Below are 17,287 nucleotides of genomic sequence, written 5' to 3'. Positions count from 1 at the left end.
GGGAGAAGAGACAGAAACTTCAATGAAAACTCCCACAAAACAGGTTTTTTTACATTAGCGCCTAATAGTGACAAGAGGTAAGTCTTACAGAAAAACAAACCAGAAACACACCAGCTATTTTTTTTTTTAAACTAGTATTTATCCTGTGCACCCATTTTTCTTCTGTAAACTGAAACACATGCTAATTCATTTATTTCATTTTTGTCCCACCCCTCCTGCAAGGAAGCATATATGATTCTTACCCCTCCTCCCATTTTATTTTCACAACAGCTCTCTGAGGTAGGCTAGGCAGAGTTTCATCGCTGAGTAGGGATTTTAACCTGGGCCTCCCTAGTCCTATTCCAACTCTCTAAACATATTTATCTCCATTTATATTATTCTTCAATCATATCTTGTTTATATCTTGAACCTGTGTGTTTTAAAAAGCAGTTGGTATTTTAATTTCTTGCCTGGTTTTTCACAAGTGACAGAACATTCTTACATTCCAGTTTCTCAAGTGTCCTCAACAGCGTATTTCCCCCCTAATCATTGCATTAATACAATTTGTATTATCTCTTTATTGTTCTAAATGTTATGTAATATATACATGTATTATGTTAATGGTCAGTATAAAATTTTGTACTCTTACATATATTAGAGAGACAGAAACCAGAGGCTGATCTTTCTCTTCTACAAAAGATTGGGGATCAAAGGCTTTCTGGGGAATTTTTACATTTGGACTTTGATTTTGGAAATGTTGGTTGCATAATAAAACTTTGGGCTCCATGGAAATCACGAATCCATCAAAGAGAGTTTTCTCTGTGGTGATGGGGGTAGGGTAAGAATTGTTGCTTCTTTCAGCGCCTTTTCTGGATTAGTGCCTGATAGATGAATCATTCCACTTTAGTGTCTGGGATGTGGGAAACAAAGTTCAAGGGAGTGTTTGTTTTTGATATGATCTGTAGTACTATGTATTACATGCTTTTTGGCTTTCCTTCCAAGTGCTCAGCCACTTGATATATCATCCAATTTTATCTTCAGAAGGGCACTACTGCAAGAATACAATTGAGTGAATAATAGATTTTGAAATTTTTCAAAATTCCTGATGTGTTTGTTGTGCCTAAGACATTTCGCTGCGTGAGGTGAAGGACAAGATGGTGCTCGCCTCCCCAGTCCATGCACAGAAGCTGACTGGACTGACAGTTGAATCTTACTTCAACACTGGCAATGGAATAGCGTCCTCTAGCACACCTGAGGCAGCAGGCTAGTTTAGAACGTGTACAGGTTCTTTTGGAGAAAAATGGAGGTACATAGGGCCGGCCCTACCATTAGGCAGAGTGAAGTGAACCCCTCAGGCGGCAGATGCTTGGGGGCAAGGGTGGAGAACTGTCTCGCTGTTGCCCTCTGGAGGACAGAGCTGTGTATGTTACACTTGACTTTGCCATGAGTCAACCATATGAGAATGGTGAATGTTTGTTTGTTCCATTGATAATGTGTTAACATTTAAGGGAATAGTAAAAGAAATCACATAGTGGGTAGATGCTGTTATTATGTGCCTTTATACCAGGTCTATTGACCCTCATAACGATGATAATGGTGATGTTAACATTAACGTGAGTAGCAAAAGGAGTCACAAGGTGGGTATATGTTGTCCATCTAAGACTAACCTTGCTTCCCCTCTTGGCTGAGGGGACAGGAGTTCCTGTGTAAACACCACATTTGAAAAGGAAAGCGGTTACATAAGGCCATCTTGAGTTTGTCAAGGCAGAACAGGAATTCAACTTGGAAACCACACTGACTCACCATAGTCAAGATTTTAGCCAAATGATACACCAAGTGATATGCAAATAAAATTTCCTACTAGATGCTGAAATGCTTAATCGGATGTTTAATGAGATTGAAATGTGGTGTTTAATGGTTAGCCACTCCAATCCTTTACATATTGGTCAGCAAAAACAACAAACAGTCCTTTGGCGCCTAAAACACCCAAGGCAACCATCCTGTAAACACAATTACCACACTTCAATAGGACTTACTTCTGAGTAGATGTCTTAAAGCATAATCTTATACACATTTGTTAATCCAGCCTTCCCAAACCTGGTACTCCTCCAGATGACTTGGACTACAATTCCCATTATCCCCCAGCCAACATGGCCAATGGCCTGGAGGGCACCAGGTTGGAGAAGGCTGAGTTAGTCTTTAAGGTGCCATAGAACTCTGTTTTTGCTGCAACAGACCAACGTAACTGTTTCTCCAGCATTAATCAGCCAAAAATAAGTGGTTTAGAAGGAATGAGACCTAAAGATAATGAAAATGCTCAAAGCACAGCTTGGTATCTGGCATGAGACATGAATGTTGTTAACCACCATGGAGTGCAGATAATTTTTTTCTAATGATTTCTTTAGCTAATCACTACAGACACAGGTGGGACTTTGCTCAATAGCTTTTGATGTCTGGGGGCTACCATATCATGGGTGCAGCATTGATCTGCTACCCATTTACCGAAATTTGTCCTGCAGGGGCTATGAACAAGATTCTTTTCAATGGTGGCACCCATGCTATGGAACTCCCTTTCTGGGGTTGGGTTCCTGTTCTGTTGACAGGGTAAGATTTTTTTTTTTTAAATCAGAATGTTTTTCCATCTGTATAATAGCTTTTGCTGTGCACATTGTCTTATGGCAACTTTTAAAGGGGGCTTGTGTGCTTTTACTACTGCTTTTTACTGTTTTGTGGGTACTGCAATGTTTTATTGCCATGTTCAAAATTTTTTCCATCTTGCTTTTGCTTGTGGTTATATATTTCCTATTTCATACTGTAAGCTTGTACACATGGTAGAAAAGGGACTCATACATAAATAAGTGCACATACAGCTGGCTTGGGCGAGGGTGGGATTGTTCCATGGGCATGCAGTTTGCTTTTGGGGTAATTGATCCTGCTTTCAAGGCTCAAAAGACACTTGCAGCACTTTAAAGATTAACAAATCCATTCTGGCATAAGCTTTCGTGGACTAGAGTCAGATGCATGGAGTGTTTTCCTCAGATGCAGGTATATATGTACGCACATAGGTGGGGGCGTGATTTTAAGCAGTGAAGTCGGGGGAAATGAAAGCCTGAAAGTACAGAGAGTGACGATTTGATTCAGTCCTACTGGTGCCATAATAAATCTGTTGGTCTCTGTTGTTTTTCTTCAACACAGACTAACACGGCTGCCTTTCTGGAAACTGCTTTAGAGGCTAGCAGTGTCTGACTGGAGGTCACTCCCCAATGCTTAATATATACATTAGTAAATATGACGAAGTGCTATAAGCCTCTTGTGGTCTTACCCAAGATTTGGTTTCCTTTTATGTGAATCAGCCTGTGCGGTCTCCAGGTTTTTGAGGGCCCTTGGGCAAAACATGCTCAGTGTGTCCCCGCCCTCTCTCCAGCTGCACTTTCTCTTCCTCCTCCTCCTCTTTCTCTATCGCTTGCTTGAGGCAGACAGCCAGTGAGTAAACAGGCCATGGCATCTCCTGCTCCTCCTTCTCACCACCACTGTTGTATGAGCCGGAGCGAGACGCAGGTGAACAAGCAAGTCATAATGCTGAGGAGGAGGAGAAACAACTTCAAGGGTCTCTTGTCAGTGGGCCCCTGCTGGGATGTGGGTTCTCAGCAGTTGTCCAACCATACCTACCCTTGACGCCAGCCCTGTAGCTATCCTGAAACTTCTTACCTGCTCAGGGACATGGAGAACACTATGACATATTCAGGCACAGCTCATTAACGGTGCACTGTCCCCTTAAATACTATCCAGCCCTTTCTCTCTCCCTCTCTATCCTTGGTCTAGCAAAATCCTGCACTAGCCTATATTTTAAGAACTCAGAGAGGGAGCTGGATATTACCTTGTTACCAACACCTGCATGTAGTCAAGGTTCAACAACAGCTTTATGAAACAGCTGTGATTTTTTTTTGTTTCAATTAATAGCAGTCTAAGGGCCGCGGTGGCTTAGTGGTTAAGACGCTGAACTGCAGGCCGGAAGGTCGGCAGGACAGCAGTTCGCTGAGTGACGGAGTGAGCTCCCGTCTTCAGTCCCAGCTCCTGCCAACCTAGCAGTTCGAAAGCAAGAAATTGCAAGTAGATAAATAGGTACCGCCTCGGCGGGAAAGGTAACAGCGTTCCGTGCACCTCGGTGTTCAGTCATGCCGGCCACATGACCACGGAAGCGTCTTCGGACAGCACTGGCTCTTCGGCTTAGAAACGGGGATGAGCACCGCACCCTAGAGTCGGACACGACTGGTTGGGGACACCTTTACCTATACCTTTTAGAAATATCTTTAAATAAAAGAATGTATGGCATTTTAGAAACCTGTGTGTGCATGTGTGTGTCTGAATGTATGCATGTACCCCTCAAGGCTAATGTATTTATTACTTTTATAGTCTGTTTTTCCACCAATGAGCTCAAGGTGGCATACATGGCTCCTCTCCCACATTTTCGCCTGACAGCAACCCTGTGAGGTAGGTTAGGCTGAGAGAAACGGACAGGCCTAAAGCTGCCCAATGAACTTTGTGGCCGACCAGGGATTTGAGCTTGGTTCTCTCCAGTCCAACTCTCTAACTGCTACACGGCACTGATAAGAGTGTGACATTGTATTATATAATATCTAATTGTGGTTTCTTGGTGTTCATTTTGCTGACTTGTTTGCAAGGAATGTAGGCCATTAGTATGATCTGTGTTTGGATTATATGAGTTCATCAGGAGTGCCTGTGGTACTCTAGGCAGTATATAGCAATTGTATTTTTTAAAGCTAGAGATTTATTGTTTTTCATGTCAATCCATCTCTTCATTCAGGTTTGCCTGCCATATATAGTCATGATGTGGCTGAACTGAGTCATTCCTTTACACAAGCCTGGAATTTCCCACCTTGCCCTGAGGCCCATGTATGCAAACCTCTGTGGGCAACATACTTGAAAACAACATTGGTTCTGACTGTCAGACAAAACTTATCTCTCAGACGCAGGCTTGCTGCACTCCTCACACCACTCCTATCTGAAGCCATGGAGCTGGCTTTCTGCAGACAAGAGGGATGGGCAAACCAAGCCCAAGACATCTACAGGGGAAAAGGGGGCCTCTTTGAAAATGTCTTGTACTAGCCATAGCTCCCATGAATCCCATGGCTAGTTCCAAGCTGTGAGTGTGCTCCTATAGAAGGACTAATCACCAAAGGGCTAAAAAGTCCCAACCTTGCTAGTTCATTGTTTGCTTGTCCTGTTTGTCAGGAAAGCAGTATATGAACAGAATCATCAATTTTTAGAGTTGGGAGGGATCTGGTAGAGGTGGTGAACCTCTGGCCTGCGGGCCAAATCTGGCCTGCCTGGGGTCTCCATCTAGCTGTCCATGGTTCCCTAGATGACCAAGCTCCCTTCCCCTTAACCATCACTCGTTTGGTGGCTTCCTGGCTTTTGTGCAGGTTTCTCCCATTCTAACAGGTCAAAATGCCTCTCCTAAGGCTTAATTGCTGGCAGTGAGAGCTTTTAGCTGGTGTCTGTGGCCCCACTCTTTCTGCCTTTGCCCCCCCCCCCCCGCGAGCTTCTCCAAAATGGAATTTGGCCCTCCGGTTGAAAGAGGTTCTGCACCCTGTTGTAGGCCATCTAGTCCAACCTCCCCCCGCATACGGAACAGAGGATCTACAGTGCAGGATAAAACTGAAGCAACACCTGGCCAGTGTCCATTCAGCCCCTGCTTAAATACCTCCAGCGAAGGAAAGCCTGCCACCTCCTGAGGCAGTCTGTTCCATTGTCAAACTGGTCTTTCCATCAGGACATTTCTCCCAATGTTTAGGCAAAATCTGCAAGATTCAGCTTTAAGTTCAGGATTATTTTTTTCCAGCCCTCTTCTCAGAGTCCCCAGAGAAGGAGTAAAGTCTTAGGGCAAAGGGCCAGAACCAAAGGGGGACAGGCTGCTTTTATGTATGGCTTGACGTGACATTTTGCTATTAGTTCCACTTCCAATTGCATCAAGCTCTTTCCCAGAGGCGCAACAGGCCCTTTCCTTGATCCTCCAGGTGCCATTGTCAGGCCCTTTCCCAGAAAGCTCCACCCTTTAACCCCCAGGATCCACTCCCGGCAACTCAGGGTGGGAGCTGTAAGAGACTTCTGTGTTGGCAGCCCTACACATAAACGTAAAACGATCATTCTGCTTTTGCCATGGCGGTGTCATCCTCTAAGAGACTGCGGTACCCAGAGTTCCATGATGCTTCCCTGTGCTTTTAGCAATCCAGACTGAAATTATTTCCATCACGCTACCTTGAGGGCCTGGGGAAGGTTGAGCATAAAAAGTGCTAGACGGGGCAATGATAACAAAGAAAGTATTCAAAAGTTGAACCAATGGAAGGGGCTGGCAACGGTGCCCCTTGTCTGTTGTGCCATTTTGTCTAAGTCTGGCCCCAAGAACACCCACTGGCCCCACCATGGTGTGTTGCTAGACACTTAAATCCTCCACTGAAATTTCCGGCCCCGGGGACCCATAGGATCCACATCTGCATAAAATCGGCATGTGCTAATTTATATCTAAAAAGGTAAAGGCGTCCCCAACCAGTCGTGTCGCACTCTAGGGTGTGGTGCTCATCCCCGTTTCTAAGCCGAAGAGCCAGTGCTGTCCGAAGACACTTCCGTGGTCATGTGGCCGGCATGACTGAACACCGAGGTGCACGGAACGCTGTTACCTTTCCCGCCGAGGCGGCGCCTATTTATCTACTTGCAATTTCTTGCTTTCGAACTGCTAGGTTGGCAGGAGACTGAAGACGGGAGCTTGCTCCGTCACGCAGCACTCGGGTCTCGAACTGCTGTCCGACCTTCCGGTCTGCAGTTCAGCGTCTTAACCACTAAGCCACCACGGCTTCAATTTATATCTATATATGCATATTTAGACACCATTACTAGGATTTATTTAAATTTCACAGGAGGCAAAGCCAGCCAAGTAATTTCTCACTAAGCTCATCCCAAAAAAATTAATTTGCACCTTGATCCTGAGCATCCCAAACTCATGGAGAAAGGTGTTTTTTTTCTCTCTAAACTTAATTGCCATACAGGGGAAAATTTTGGGGGAGGGGGGTTGCAGCATGTGAGAATGGGAGAGTTAACCCTTCCCTCCCCAGCTGCGATCCCCTGGAAAACTGACCCCCCCCCCCGCATGGCAAATTAGCTGGGATGGGGGGCGGGGAACGGCCATTGGCACTAATGGTCACTCAGGACTCTGTGAAATAGATCCAGGGTCCTGGGAAATAGGTTTGGAGATGGGAGAAGCAGCATCTGATGAGAATTCCCCTCCTGTATCACTATTTAAGGCACAAGAATGTCCTATATTGAATCTGACAAAGTGAAATCCTGCAAAGGGAGAAACTGAGCAGGTAGAGATGACTTGGATTGCCACCTTCTTCCCCTCCCCCAAAGCAGTTCCTGATAGCTGTGTGACAAGCAGAAACTCAGTCAGTGAAGCTTCGGCATGAAGCTGCAACAGTGGGGAAAGCTTTGCCCACTGAATGTACCCACTGCTTCTCAAGCTGCTCTTAAAGCCACAGGAGCCCTCCCAGAAAAAAAAGTTGGCAACCCTAAAAAGTATTCTGTTTTAACTGGGCCATCCTACAAATGGAAATGCAAAGATTTAAAAAAAAAGCCGTGGAGATCAGACTACAACAGAATGGTAGGAACAATTAACCAACAATTATTAAAAAATATAATCCGTGTGTGTACAAAGCAAAATTGCCAACTGGCCAAGTTGGGGGGTGGGGGAGAGAGAGCACAGAAATTAGCAGGTGATAGTAGTTTGATGCTGGACAGAGAGCCTAGAAAGAATTTCTATTGCAGAGTATATTTCCTTCCTCAGGAAATACAGTTCATCCTTGTACAGAAGCTATGGGAAAATGTCTTATTTCTAGGGTGAAAGGAAGTGAGGGGAGGAAGTTTGATGCGAGAGCTGGTGTACAATTACATAGAGATCTGGCCTTGAGAAGACAGGCATGACTCATAGCAAAACTATTCAACTTGACAGATCTGGAACTGAAGATATCTACGACCATACCGGAGAGAGGGTTGCTCACCTTCAGGGCCTAAATGACCTTGCTCAAGTTGTGTTGTTGTGAGATGGGTGGGAAGGCGCTAATAATGTCTTTAACAACAGTAACCCCATGAATGCTTGCTCAAAAGTCCCACTATGTTCAGTGCATGGAGTGTTTTCATGTAAGTATGACATAGGAACGCTACTGTAAAGTGCAATTGTATACATGTTTACTCAGAAGTAAGCCCCACTGAATTCAGTGGGGCTTACTCCCAGGTAAGTACGTACAGGCATGCAACCTTAACGTCTTCTTCCCAGGGCTTCTTCCACTCGCATATTTTTCATTTGCCAACTTTCTGATTTCAGAGTTTTCTCTCATCAAATTTAAATTTGCATATCACCATACTACCATTAAGATGCCGGTTGAAGATACTGAAGATGTAGGGCAACTTAAATTTTAACAATGACAACAACATTATTTGGATTTTTCAGATATACCACTTACATGATAAAAAAAACCCCAAGTACGAATATACTGAGACAATGAAGCACACATAAAAATAACTTCACAGTTTACCAAAATCAGTACAAAGACATTTAGATTGTGTTGGTGGTGTTTCTTCTCCTTCAAGAGTTTCTTTAAAAAAATTACAGTTTGTTAAACAAAAGCAGCTGCTTATTGCACAGCTAGCTTGAATCTTCTATCTTTTGTTCCTTAGACCCATAACATACTAAAATTATTTCCAGAGAGAGGCAGCCATGCTAGTCTGTTGCAACAAAAACAACAAATAGTCTTGCGGCACCTTAAAGACTAACAAATTATTCTGGCATAAGAGTACATGGACACTGTCAACTTCATCAGGTGCCGATGATGTAGTTTACCAAAACTAAACACTTTCAAAAAAGCAAAAATACAAAGGAGCCCTGAACTCACAGCAGTATTGTTTTATAAACTAAAGCATTGCTTATTAAACTGATTAAGGCTGCAACCCTACAGCCACTTTCCTGGGAGTAAGCACCACTGAACTCAATGGGAGTTCTGAGTAGATACATATAGGGTTGCACTGTAACTCAAGTCTAGTCAAAAAGATTGCCCATTGAGTGCAATAGGACTTAGTCCCAGGTAAGTAAGCCCTGGAGTTTACAAGCTTTTAATTAATCAATGGGATTTATTTATTACAATATTTCTACCACTGCCTTTCACTCCAATGACCCTCAGGATAGCTTCCAATATTGGCAAACTCTAGAACAAAAGTAAGGAGGCTTTCAAGATTTAGACTGCAACCCTATACTCGGTTACATGGGAGTAAGGCCCATTGAACTCAACAAAACATTGTGCTGAGTAGACCTGAGTGGCAGTGCAATCCTATGTGTCTACTCAGAAGGAAATCCCATTGAGTTCAATGGGGCTTACTCTCAGTTAAGTGGGTACAGTATTGCAACATTAATCAGTTTAATACGCAATGCTTTCATTCAGGGGTGGGTAACTTGGGGCTATCCAGATATTTTAGCCTACAGCTCCCATCAGCCCTAGCCAGCATAGCCAATAGCAAGGGACATAGGAAGCGGTCTTCTGCAGAGTCAGACCCTGGTCCGTGTAGCCCAGTATTGTCAACGATGGCTGCAGTGGCTTTCCAGGGTTTTGGGTAGGATTCCATCTGAGCCTTCCTTGGAGATGCCAGGGATCTCACCTGGGATCTTCTGCATGAAAAGCATGTGCTCTACCACTGAGCCACCGCTCCTCCCCAAGGATGATGGAAACAGTGGCGGCTGGTGCTCATTGGGGCAGAGGGAAGGACAGATACTCAATATTCTACGGAGCTTGTCTGAGGAAGACAGGAGAAGATCATGTGTGGCAATCGGCGGCCACCTGCTGTGCTCTGGAGCAAATGTACCTGTTTGTGGGGGGATTTATCTGCCACAAGTGGATGGGGGAGAGGCAGAGGGTGGCCACCCCATAAACCCCAAATATAGAGCTGCCTCTGGATGGAAGTTGTAGGACAGAACATCTGGAGGGCTACATGTCGCTCAACCCTGTGTGCAGTTAATACAACAGTGAGGCTGTTAGCAGTAGTGTCGTGGCAAATTCAGAAGTGCAGGGTCCCGTCGTGGCAAATTCAGACGTGCAGGACAGTCACAGCCATGCCCCCTTCTAAGATTTTACAACCTTGTAAGTTATACAGCCTTCAACTGGGATCCAAAAACAGTGAAGCTGAGAGGAAGGCAAGGGTATTTCAATTGGATGTCTTGAGAAAAAATGCAGGGGTGTTTTAAAAAATGTCACCCACCCACCGACCCACTTACTCACTCACACACAAACATTTTAGGTTTTCAAAATATGTTACTCTGTGGAAGCTTCACCCGCTCAACTTAGCCCTCATGGACAGATCCCTTCTCATATAAACAGCCCCCTTGCACACTCCCTTAGCACCCCAACATTACCCATTAGCCTTCCCTAAGCTCCTTCATTATATCTCCTCCTCCCCCTCCAACAGAAACATCCACACACCCAGCTGGATTGAAAAACACACACACACACACACACACACACAGAGGTGGAGTGGTGAATTTGGAAATGCAGGAGCTCATTGTGACAGTCTCCAAGGGCAGTCCAAAAGTTTCAGGCAGCTGTGTCGATCCATATCAACAAACTAGGAGTTCTAGGAGTTTTCCTCTCCACCAGGAGCACATCTTTGGTAAAGCAAATAGGTTTTCATTGCCCATTCCAGACCAAGTAATCCCAAATACTTTGTGTTCAAACATGGAACAATATGTTGTTGTTTGGAAAATTCATTGACATCAGAGTCCCTGCTCATGAAAAAGCGCCGTGCTGCGTCCCTGTGAGCCCTGCCTCCACTACACCACTGGCTGTTAGATGTGCTAGAGCAATGATTTGGCTGCTTCAGGGTTGCTGCGGAAGGGAGAAGGCTGCAGCCTTCCTCCCTGCCCCAGACAAGATCGCTTCTTATCTCTGCTCTCTCATTAGAGATCAGAGATAAAGGAAGGGATTCCCTTCTTAGGGCGAGTTCTAGCAAGGTATAGACAGTGTTGCTACTGCAGCAGATATAGGCAGGTCTGGTGGTTTTCACGGTCCTATTTTGAAGGAGAGGGTGCAGCATTGTAAGCCCCCCAGTCACTTGTAGCTAGAGCAACAGTGGATCTTCAGGGTGCCAGGAAAGAGGCCACTTTCTGCTATAGATGCTGCCACAGGCAGCTTCTTTCCTCACAGTATCTGCAAAGAAAGATTAAGCAGCTGCAGCAGGCAGCAGGATTTGGGGTGCTTCCGAGGGCAGCGAAGTGGAGAGAAGTCAGATTTGACTTATCAGGCACAATCCACTGGACAGATCTCCAGTGCACACCCTTGTGAAAAGCAATATATTCTGTGCAGAAGCACACATTAGTGCTCTGTGTTTTCCCCCCATTCATTTCAACTAGGTTGTGCAGGAGAATTTACCAGGTTCATTAGTGGGAGAGGTGTGTAGGGAAGGCACGTCTTTTGGATTTTCTTCTTCAGGCATGCAAACATTTTGGGTGCAGAAGTTGCCCAACTTGTGAATGCTTGAAACTCAGGAATTGTTTAGGAGAGAAAATAACAGCCACCACCCTCCAACGACATAACCGCAGAATTCAAAAAAAGTTGGTATGACTCAGCTATAATCTCAACTATGTGTAACAGGCATCATAGGATTACTATTGTTTAAGATACTGGAAAGAATTTCTTGGGACACGAACCAAAATTTGACGAAATATCTCTTTAAGAAATCTGCTTTGATAAGATTCTTTGGAATTTCCTGTTCGACACATTAGGAAAATTAAACTGCCCCACAGTTTATCTTTCTTAGTCCAAAAGTAACAGTCTTTTTTTCTTTTTTTTAAATTCCTTTATATTAGACCAAGGTGCTAGATAGGGGTGACCTGTGTCTCCCTTATTGTTTGATTTGTTGTCTGAATCTGTAGCTAGTGCCATTAGACAGGTATTCAAATTATTAATATTAATCGACATTAACATAAAATACTTTTACATCTGGATCATGCTCTATTCCAGCTTTCCCCAGCATGGTACCCTCCAGATGTTTTGGGGTACAACTTCCATCAGCCCTGATCATTGACAATGTTGGCTGGGGCTGATGGGAGGTGTAATCCAGAAGATCTGGAGGGCACCATGTTGAGGAAGGCTGCTCTACTCTTTTTTCCCATCCAGCGTCTTTAGTCTGCTCAGTGTTCCAGCTGATGTAACTATTTTGGCAAATTGTCCAGTTAAATAAACCAGAACAAAACAGTGGCCACATTTGCACAGAACGGTGAGCCGGGATTCTGGTAAATCCTGATTTACTGTGGGCAAGCTATATGCTAGTGCACACAGCCTGTTCTCCCCTGCTTGGTTCCTCCTGTTAGCAGCTAGTACAAGGGGCAGCTAAACAAAACAAAAATGGTTTGCCTGTCATTTTGCCTGAGCCCAGGATACTGGCTTCTTTCTTCCAAACAAGCCAGGATTCATAAGCCAAAAACAAATCCTGGTTTATGGTCCTGGCTTGTAAAGGGTGTAACACTGTGATGTAGTTGATAGAGCACTGGATTGGGTCTCAGAAGATCTGGGTTCTAGTTGCCACTCAGCCATGAACATCACTGGGTGACTTTGGGCCAGTCACTGACTCTCAGCCTAACCAACCTCACAGGGTTGTGAGGATAAAAGGGAGCAGAGGAGGGCTATGTAAGCCACTCGGGGTTCCTTGCAAGAGGAAAAAAGGCGGGATATAAATGTAGTAGTACATAAATAAACACAAATGCTGGGTTAAGAACATAAGAAGAGCCATTCTGGATCAGACCAAGCACCCAGCTAGTCCAGCATTCTGTTCACACGGGGGCCAGCAAGCTGCCTGTGGGAAACCCACAAGCAGGACATGAGTGCAACAGCACCCTCCCACCCATGTTCCCCAGCAATGGGTGTTCATAGGTACACTGTCTCCGATATTGGAGGTAGCATATAGCCTTCAGGACTAGTAGCCATTGATAGCTTTATCCTCCATGAATTTGTCCAATCCACTTTTAAAGCCATCCAAAGTGGTGGCCATCACTACAGGCTGGATGACATGGTACGCAAACAATTTCTGGCTTGTTTAGCTGCTCGCACTAGTGGAAGAAGCCAAGCAGGAACAGTCTAATTTATGGTAAATCAAGATTCATTAGAATCCTCACTTACCATTCTGTGTGAACACGGCCAGTGACTCTTAGGCTAGGGTGAGATTTTCCTGCAAGATTATCTGCTTGTTGGAAATTCCAGTAGGTCTCAAACTATCTGATAGATCTCAATCTCCTTTTCCCTAGACCAGCCTCCCCAGCTTGGTGCCCTCCAGATGTTCTGTCCTCTTTTTTTTTTTTTGGCAGTGCCTAAGTGGCCCCCCAGGCTGTAATCTTGAGCAAAGGACCAGTGAGAGGAGTGGCTGTTAAATTCATTTCCTCTCCAGATGTTTTCCCACACAAAATAACCCCCCAGCTCTTATTTCTACACTGGGGTAAAAGCCAACACAAATCCTACTTAGAGTAGACTCATTGATATGAACGGGACTTAAGTTAGTCATCCGTAATTTAAGTCCCATTTATATGAATGGGTCTACTCTAAGTAGGACTTGTGTTGGATTTTTCCCTAGGGAAGGTGGGGGGGGGGAGTGAGCACTAAACATAACAAAGCAACCCTCCAGACAATTGCATTGTCACTCTACAGTTTTCATATGTCTGTATCTAGAAGGAAGGAAAAGTATGTGTGCACGTGTGTATGCGTGCATATGCATATACAGGAAACTCTGGGACTTGTAATTTGTTGAGAGACAAATTGATGTGTATGAGTCTCTACTGTGACAAATTCTCTCAAGAATTGAGTTCCATTGTTCCCACTGGCATTTCCTGTGCTCAGGCAGAAGGAGCCAACAGGTTGTGGCTGCTGAGTGTATGGGGGTGGGAAAGAGATGCACCATAATCACCAGAGGACATTGAGACTCCAGGGAAGAGAGTCTAAGGGTTTTCGTCACCTGTGTATCATTGATATAACCATACATGCTACGGTAGTTGGCCTGGTTGAAACTACAAATCAAGCAAAGGGAAATATAACGAGTTTAAACAAAAAGAACTGAAAGAAAGCCAAAGTATACCGATCTGTTTTCCAATACACTCGTGTGTGTGTGTGTGTGCGCGCGCGCGCGCGCGCACAGGAGGATGTACACATCTGTGCTTGTGCCCAGACAAATGATGCTTCAGCACAGATTGCACTGTATCCTAGGTCAGCCTCCCAACCTGGTGTCCTCCAGATGTGTTGGACTACGACTCCCAGCACCCCCAATTAGCTAGGAATCATGGGAGCCCTCCAACACGTCTGGAGGGCACCTTGTTGTGGAAGGCTGGCAGCGAAGAGCAGTGGGTTCCAATCCTGGAGGTGTGGCTCTCAGAAAGCTGATCCTTAAGTTCCGCATTTTTCAAAAAAGTCAGATTCTACTCACTTTTGTAGGCACAAATCACAATCTGTTTATTAAAAAAGAAACCAAACTGCACAGAATAGGAAAATGAAAGTAAAACAAAAGCACAGTCTGAGGTGGAGTCTTTTGCTCCCACCCAACAGAGTAAAGACTTAAAATTAACCCATGACTACACTGATTTTGAGTATATTTGGTGGAATTGCCCAAAGAATACAACCTTACATGCAACCGTACAACCTTAAGGTACACTCTTAGATCACCTGATAATTCTGTTAGGTTATTTAGAATGGTTTGCTTTATGGAGGGAGCAATCCTATGGCCGCTAGTCAGTGGCTAGATGGCCATAGGCTATCTGGTTTTCCAGGAACGGCCAAAACAGGGCATTCCAGGGGGCGTTCCGGGGCGGGGAAGGCAGAAATGCCGGTATGACACATCCTATGTGTCGTATGGCAGCCTTGTCCCCCGCTCCGCCCTCCTGCAGCTAGACAGCTGTCTAGCCAAAAATGCAGGGCAGGAGAAGTGCGGAGGGAACGATCCCCTCCATGCGTCTCCTGCCCTGCATTGGATAGGCAGTCGCCTCCGAGTTTGGAGGCGGCCGCCTATCTGCATAGGATTGCACCCTAAAGAGGGTTTACATGGAACTTATTAGCGGCTGCAACAAAATTTTGGTAGCTCAAAACTGGAGAAACACCTCCATCACCTCACTTACTGAATGATTAATAAAAGTTTGGAAAATTTCAGAACTGACAAAACTAACAGAGTTTATAAGATTGAGGGAGAGGAAACAAAAATGGGAAAATTTAATATTAGCCGCTTTCCTTTCATTTCTTTTATGAAATTGTGATACAATTTTGATATTGATACATATAAGAGTTTTTGTCTTGCTATAATATTTTATAGGATGGTTAGATTTATTTATTATTATTATTATTTATTTATTACAGCTCTGTACCGCCCAATAGCTGAAGCTCTCTGGGCAGTTCACAACAATTTAAACCATAAAATACAAGACCATAAAATACAATCTAAAGGTTTAAAAGTTTAAAACTACAGTACAAACCCCACCTCAAAATACAACCTAGCAGTGGTGCAAAGATTTAAAATACATGAATAGATGAAACACTAAAATGCCTAAGAAAATAAAAAGATCTTCACCTAGCGCCAAAAAGAGGGTAACGTAGGCACCAGGCAAGCATCTCTAGGGAACTCATTCCACAACTGGGGTGCCACAACAGAAAAGGCTGTCTTCCTAGTAGTCACCCAGCTCACTTCTTTGGTGGGGGCTCATGGAAAAGGACTGCTGAAGATGATCTTAGGGTACGGGCAGGTATATGTGGAAGGAGACAATCCTTTAGGTAACCCGGGCCCAAGCCGTGTAGGGCTTTGAAAGTTAATACTAGCACTTTGAATTTGGCCCAGTAAAGGACTGGCAGTCAGTGCAGATGGAAAAGGACTGGCATAATATGATCATGTTGGCCAGTCCCTGTTAACAGTCTCACTGCCCTGTTTTGGACCAGCTGAAGTTTCCGGACCGTTTTCAAAGGCAGCCCCACATATAACACATTGCAGAAATCCAGACGAGAGGTTATCAGAGCATGAATAACTGTAGCTGGGCTATCTCTGTCCAGTTAAGGGCGTCATTGGTGCATCAGCCTAAGCTGATAAAAAGTGCTCCGTGCCACTGAGTTCACCTGTGCCTCAAGTGACAGTTCTAGGTCCAAAAACACCCCCAAACTATGAACTTGATCCTTTAGGGGGAGTGTAGCCCTTCCAGAACAGGTTGAACATCACTTAGCCGGGCAGACAAACCACCCACTAACAGTACCTCTGGCTTGTCTGGATTGAGTTTCAGTTTATTGGCCCTCATCCAGTCCATTACTGTGCTCAGGCACCGATAACAGCCACTGACTGCCTCACCTGGATTTGATGAAAAGGATAGAGCTGGGTGGCATAGAGAGATTTATTTATAATGTTTATAGTGTGTATTATATATTGTTCGTTTTATTCTTATTGGCTGTATACAATTTATATTATGTTCAATATTAATTCATTGCATAATGTGTAATTTATATAAATAATAAAACATGTATTTAAAAAATAGATTCAGGAGGACGGTTTTTAGTCTTGCCATTTTTCCCTCCCCTGCTAAGTTGCCCTATGGTTAAATTTGGCGGAGATTCAGTCAACCATTTCCTGTTCTGGTTTGCAAAAAAAAAAAAAGAAAGAAGAAAGGTGTATATTGTTTGAGGTTAGAGCTTATTTGATTGTTTGCGGTTAGAGCTTATTTGGACTTCCAACACAGGGCATTGTTAACAGGCTGTGGTTGGCTCTCTCTCTTATAGTAAGATAGAATGCAGAGTTGTGCCCAGAACACATCCTTGATAAGGAGACATTGTCCTCTGGTCTGCCTATCTCTCAAAAGGAGGAGGTGATGAATGTGAATCAAACTCATGAATAAAGAGCAAGGTTTGAATTATCAGGCAAAAGGTAGACAGGACCTTAACAAAATCCACGATTTCTGATTTACACAGTCCCTCCTCTTTTTATCCAAATCATGGCTCGGCCACAAGTCCTACCAGGTTCCAGAAAGTTTAATTTTAGGAACTCTTATCTTTCGGAACTGCCCAGTTTGTTGTCTGAGACTGTATTTAGCCACTGCTCCATGTAATGCATGTGATTGTAGTTTGCAGGACATGTGCAGAGTAGCTCTGTCCCATGACCTGACCTCTGTAGTTATTTGGAGATCGGGCAACCAAGGCCAACTTCAAATTTGAGAGGGTCCTCAGCAAAGTGCCCTCTGATGGGCCCTCTC

General features: G+C 44.3%; 1 protein-coding gene across 1 annotated transcript in view; it reads left to right on the top strand.

Annotated features, from left to right (window-relative positions):
- Positions 1–2,361: 2,361 nt before the first annotated feature.
- The window catches only part of CHMP7 (charged multivesicular body protein 7), a 93,931-nt gene continuing 79,005 nt past the window's right edge, over positions 2,362–17,287 (top strand). Inside the window, exon 1 of the mRNA XM_084803987.1 lies at positions 2,362–2,583. Coding sequence (XP_084660113.1) covers positions 2,429–2,583 — 155 coding nt within the window. The 5' untranslated portion in view covers positions 2,362–2,428. The remainder of the gene's footprint in view (positions 2,584–17,287) is intronic.

This window comes from Heloderma suspectum, chromosome 6 (assembly GCF_057233095.1).
Source record: "Heloderma suspectum isolate Gila_16-S chromosome 6, 16-S_ref, whole genome shotgun sequence".
Lineage (NCBI taxonomy): Eukaryota > Metazoa > Chordata > Lepidosauria > Squamata > Helodermatidae > Heloderma > Heloderma suspectum.
This window is presented reverse-complemented; position numbering and strand designations above follow the sequence as displayed.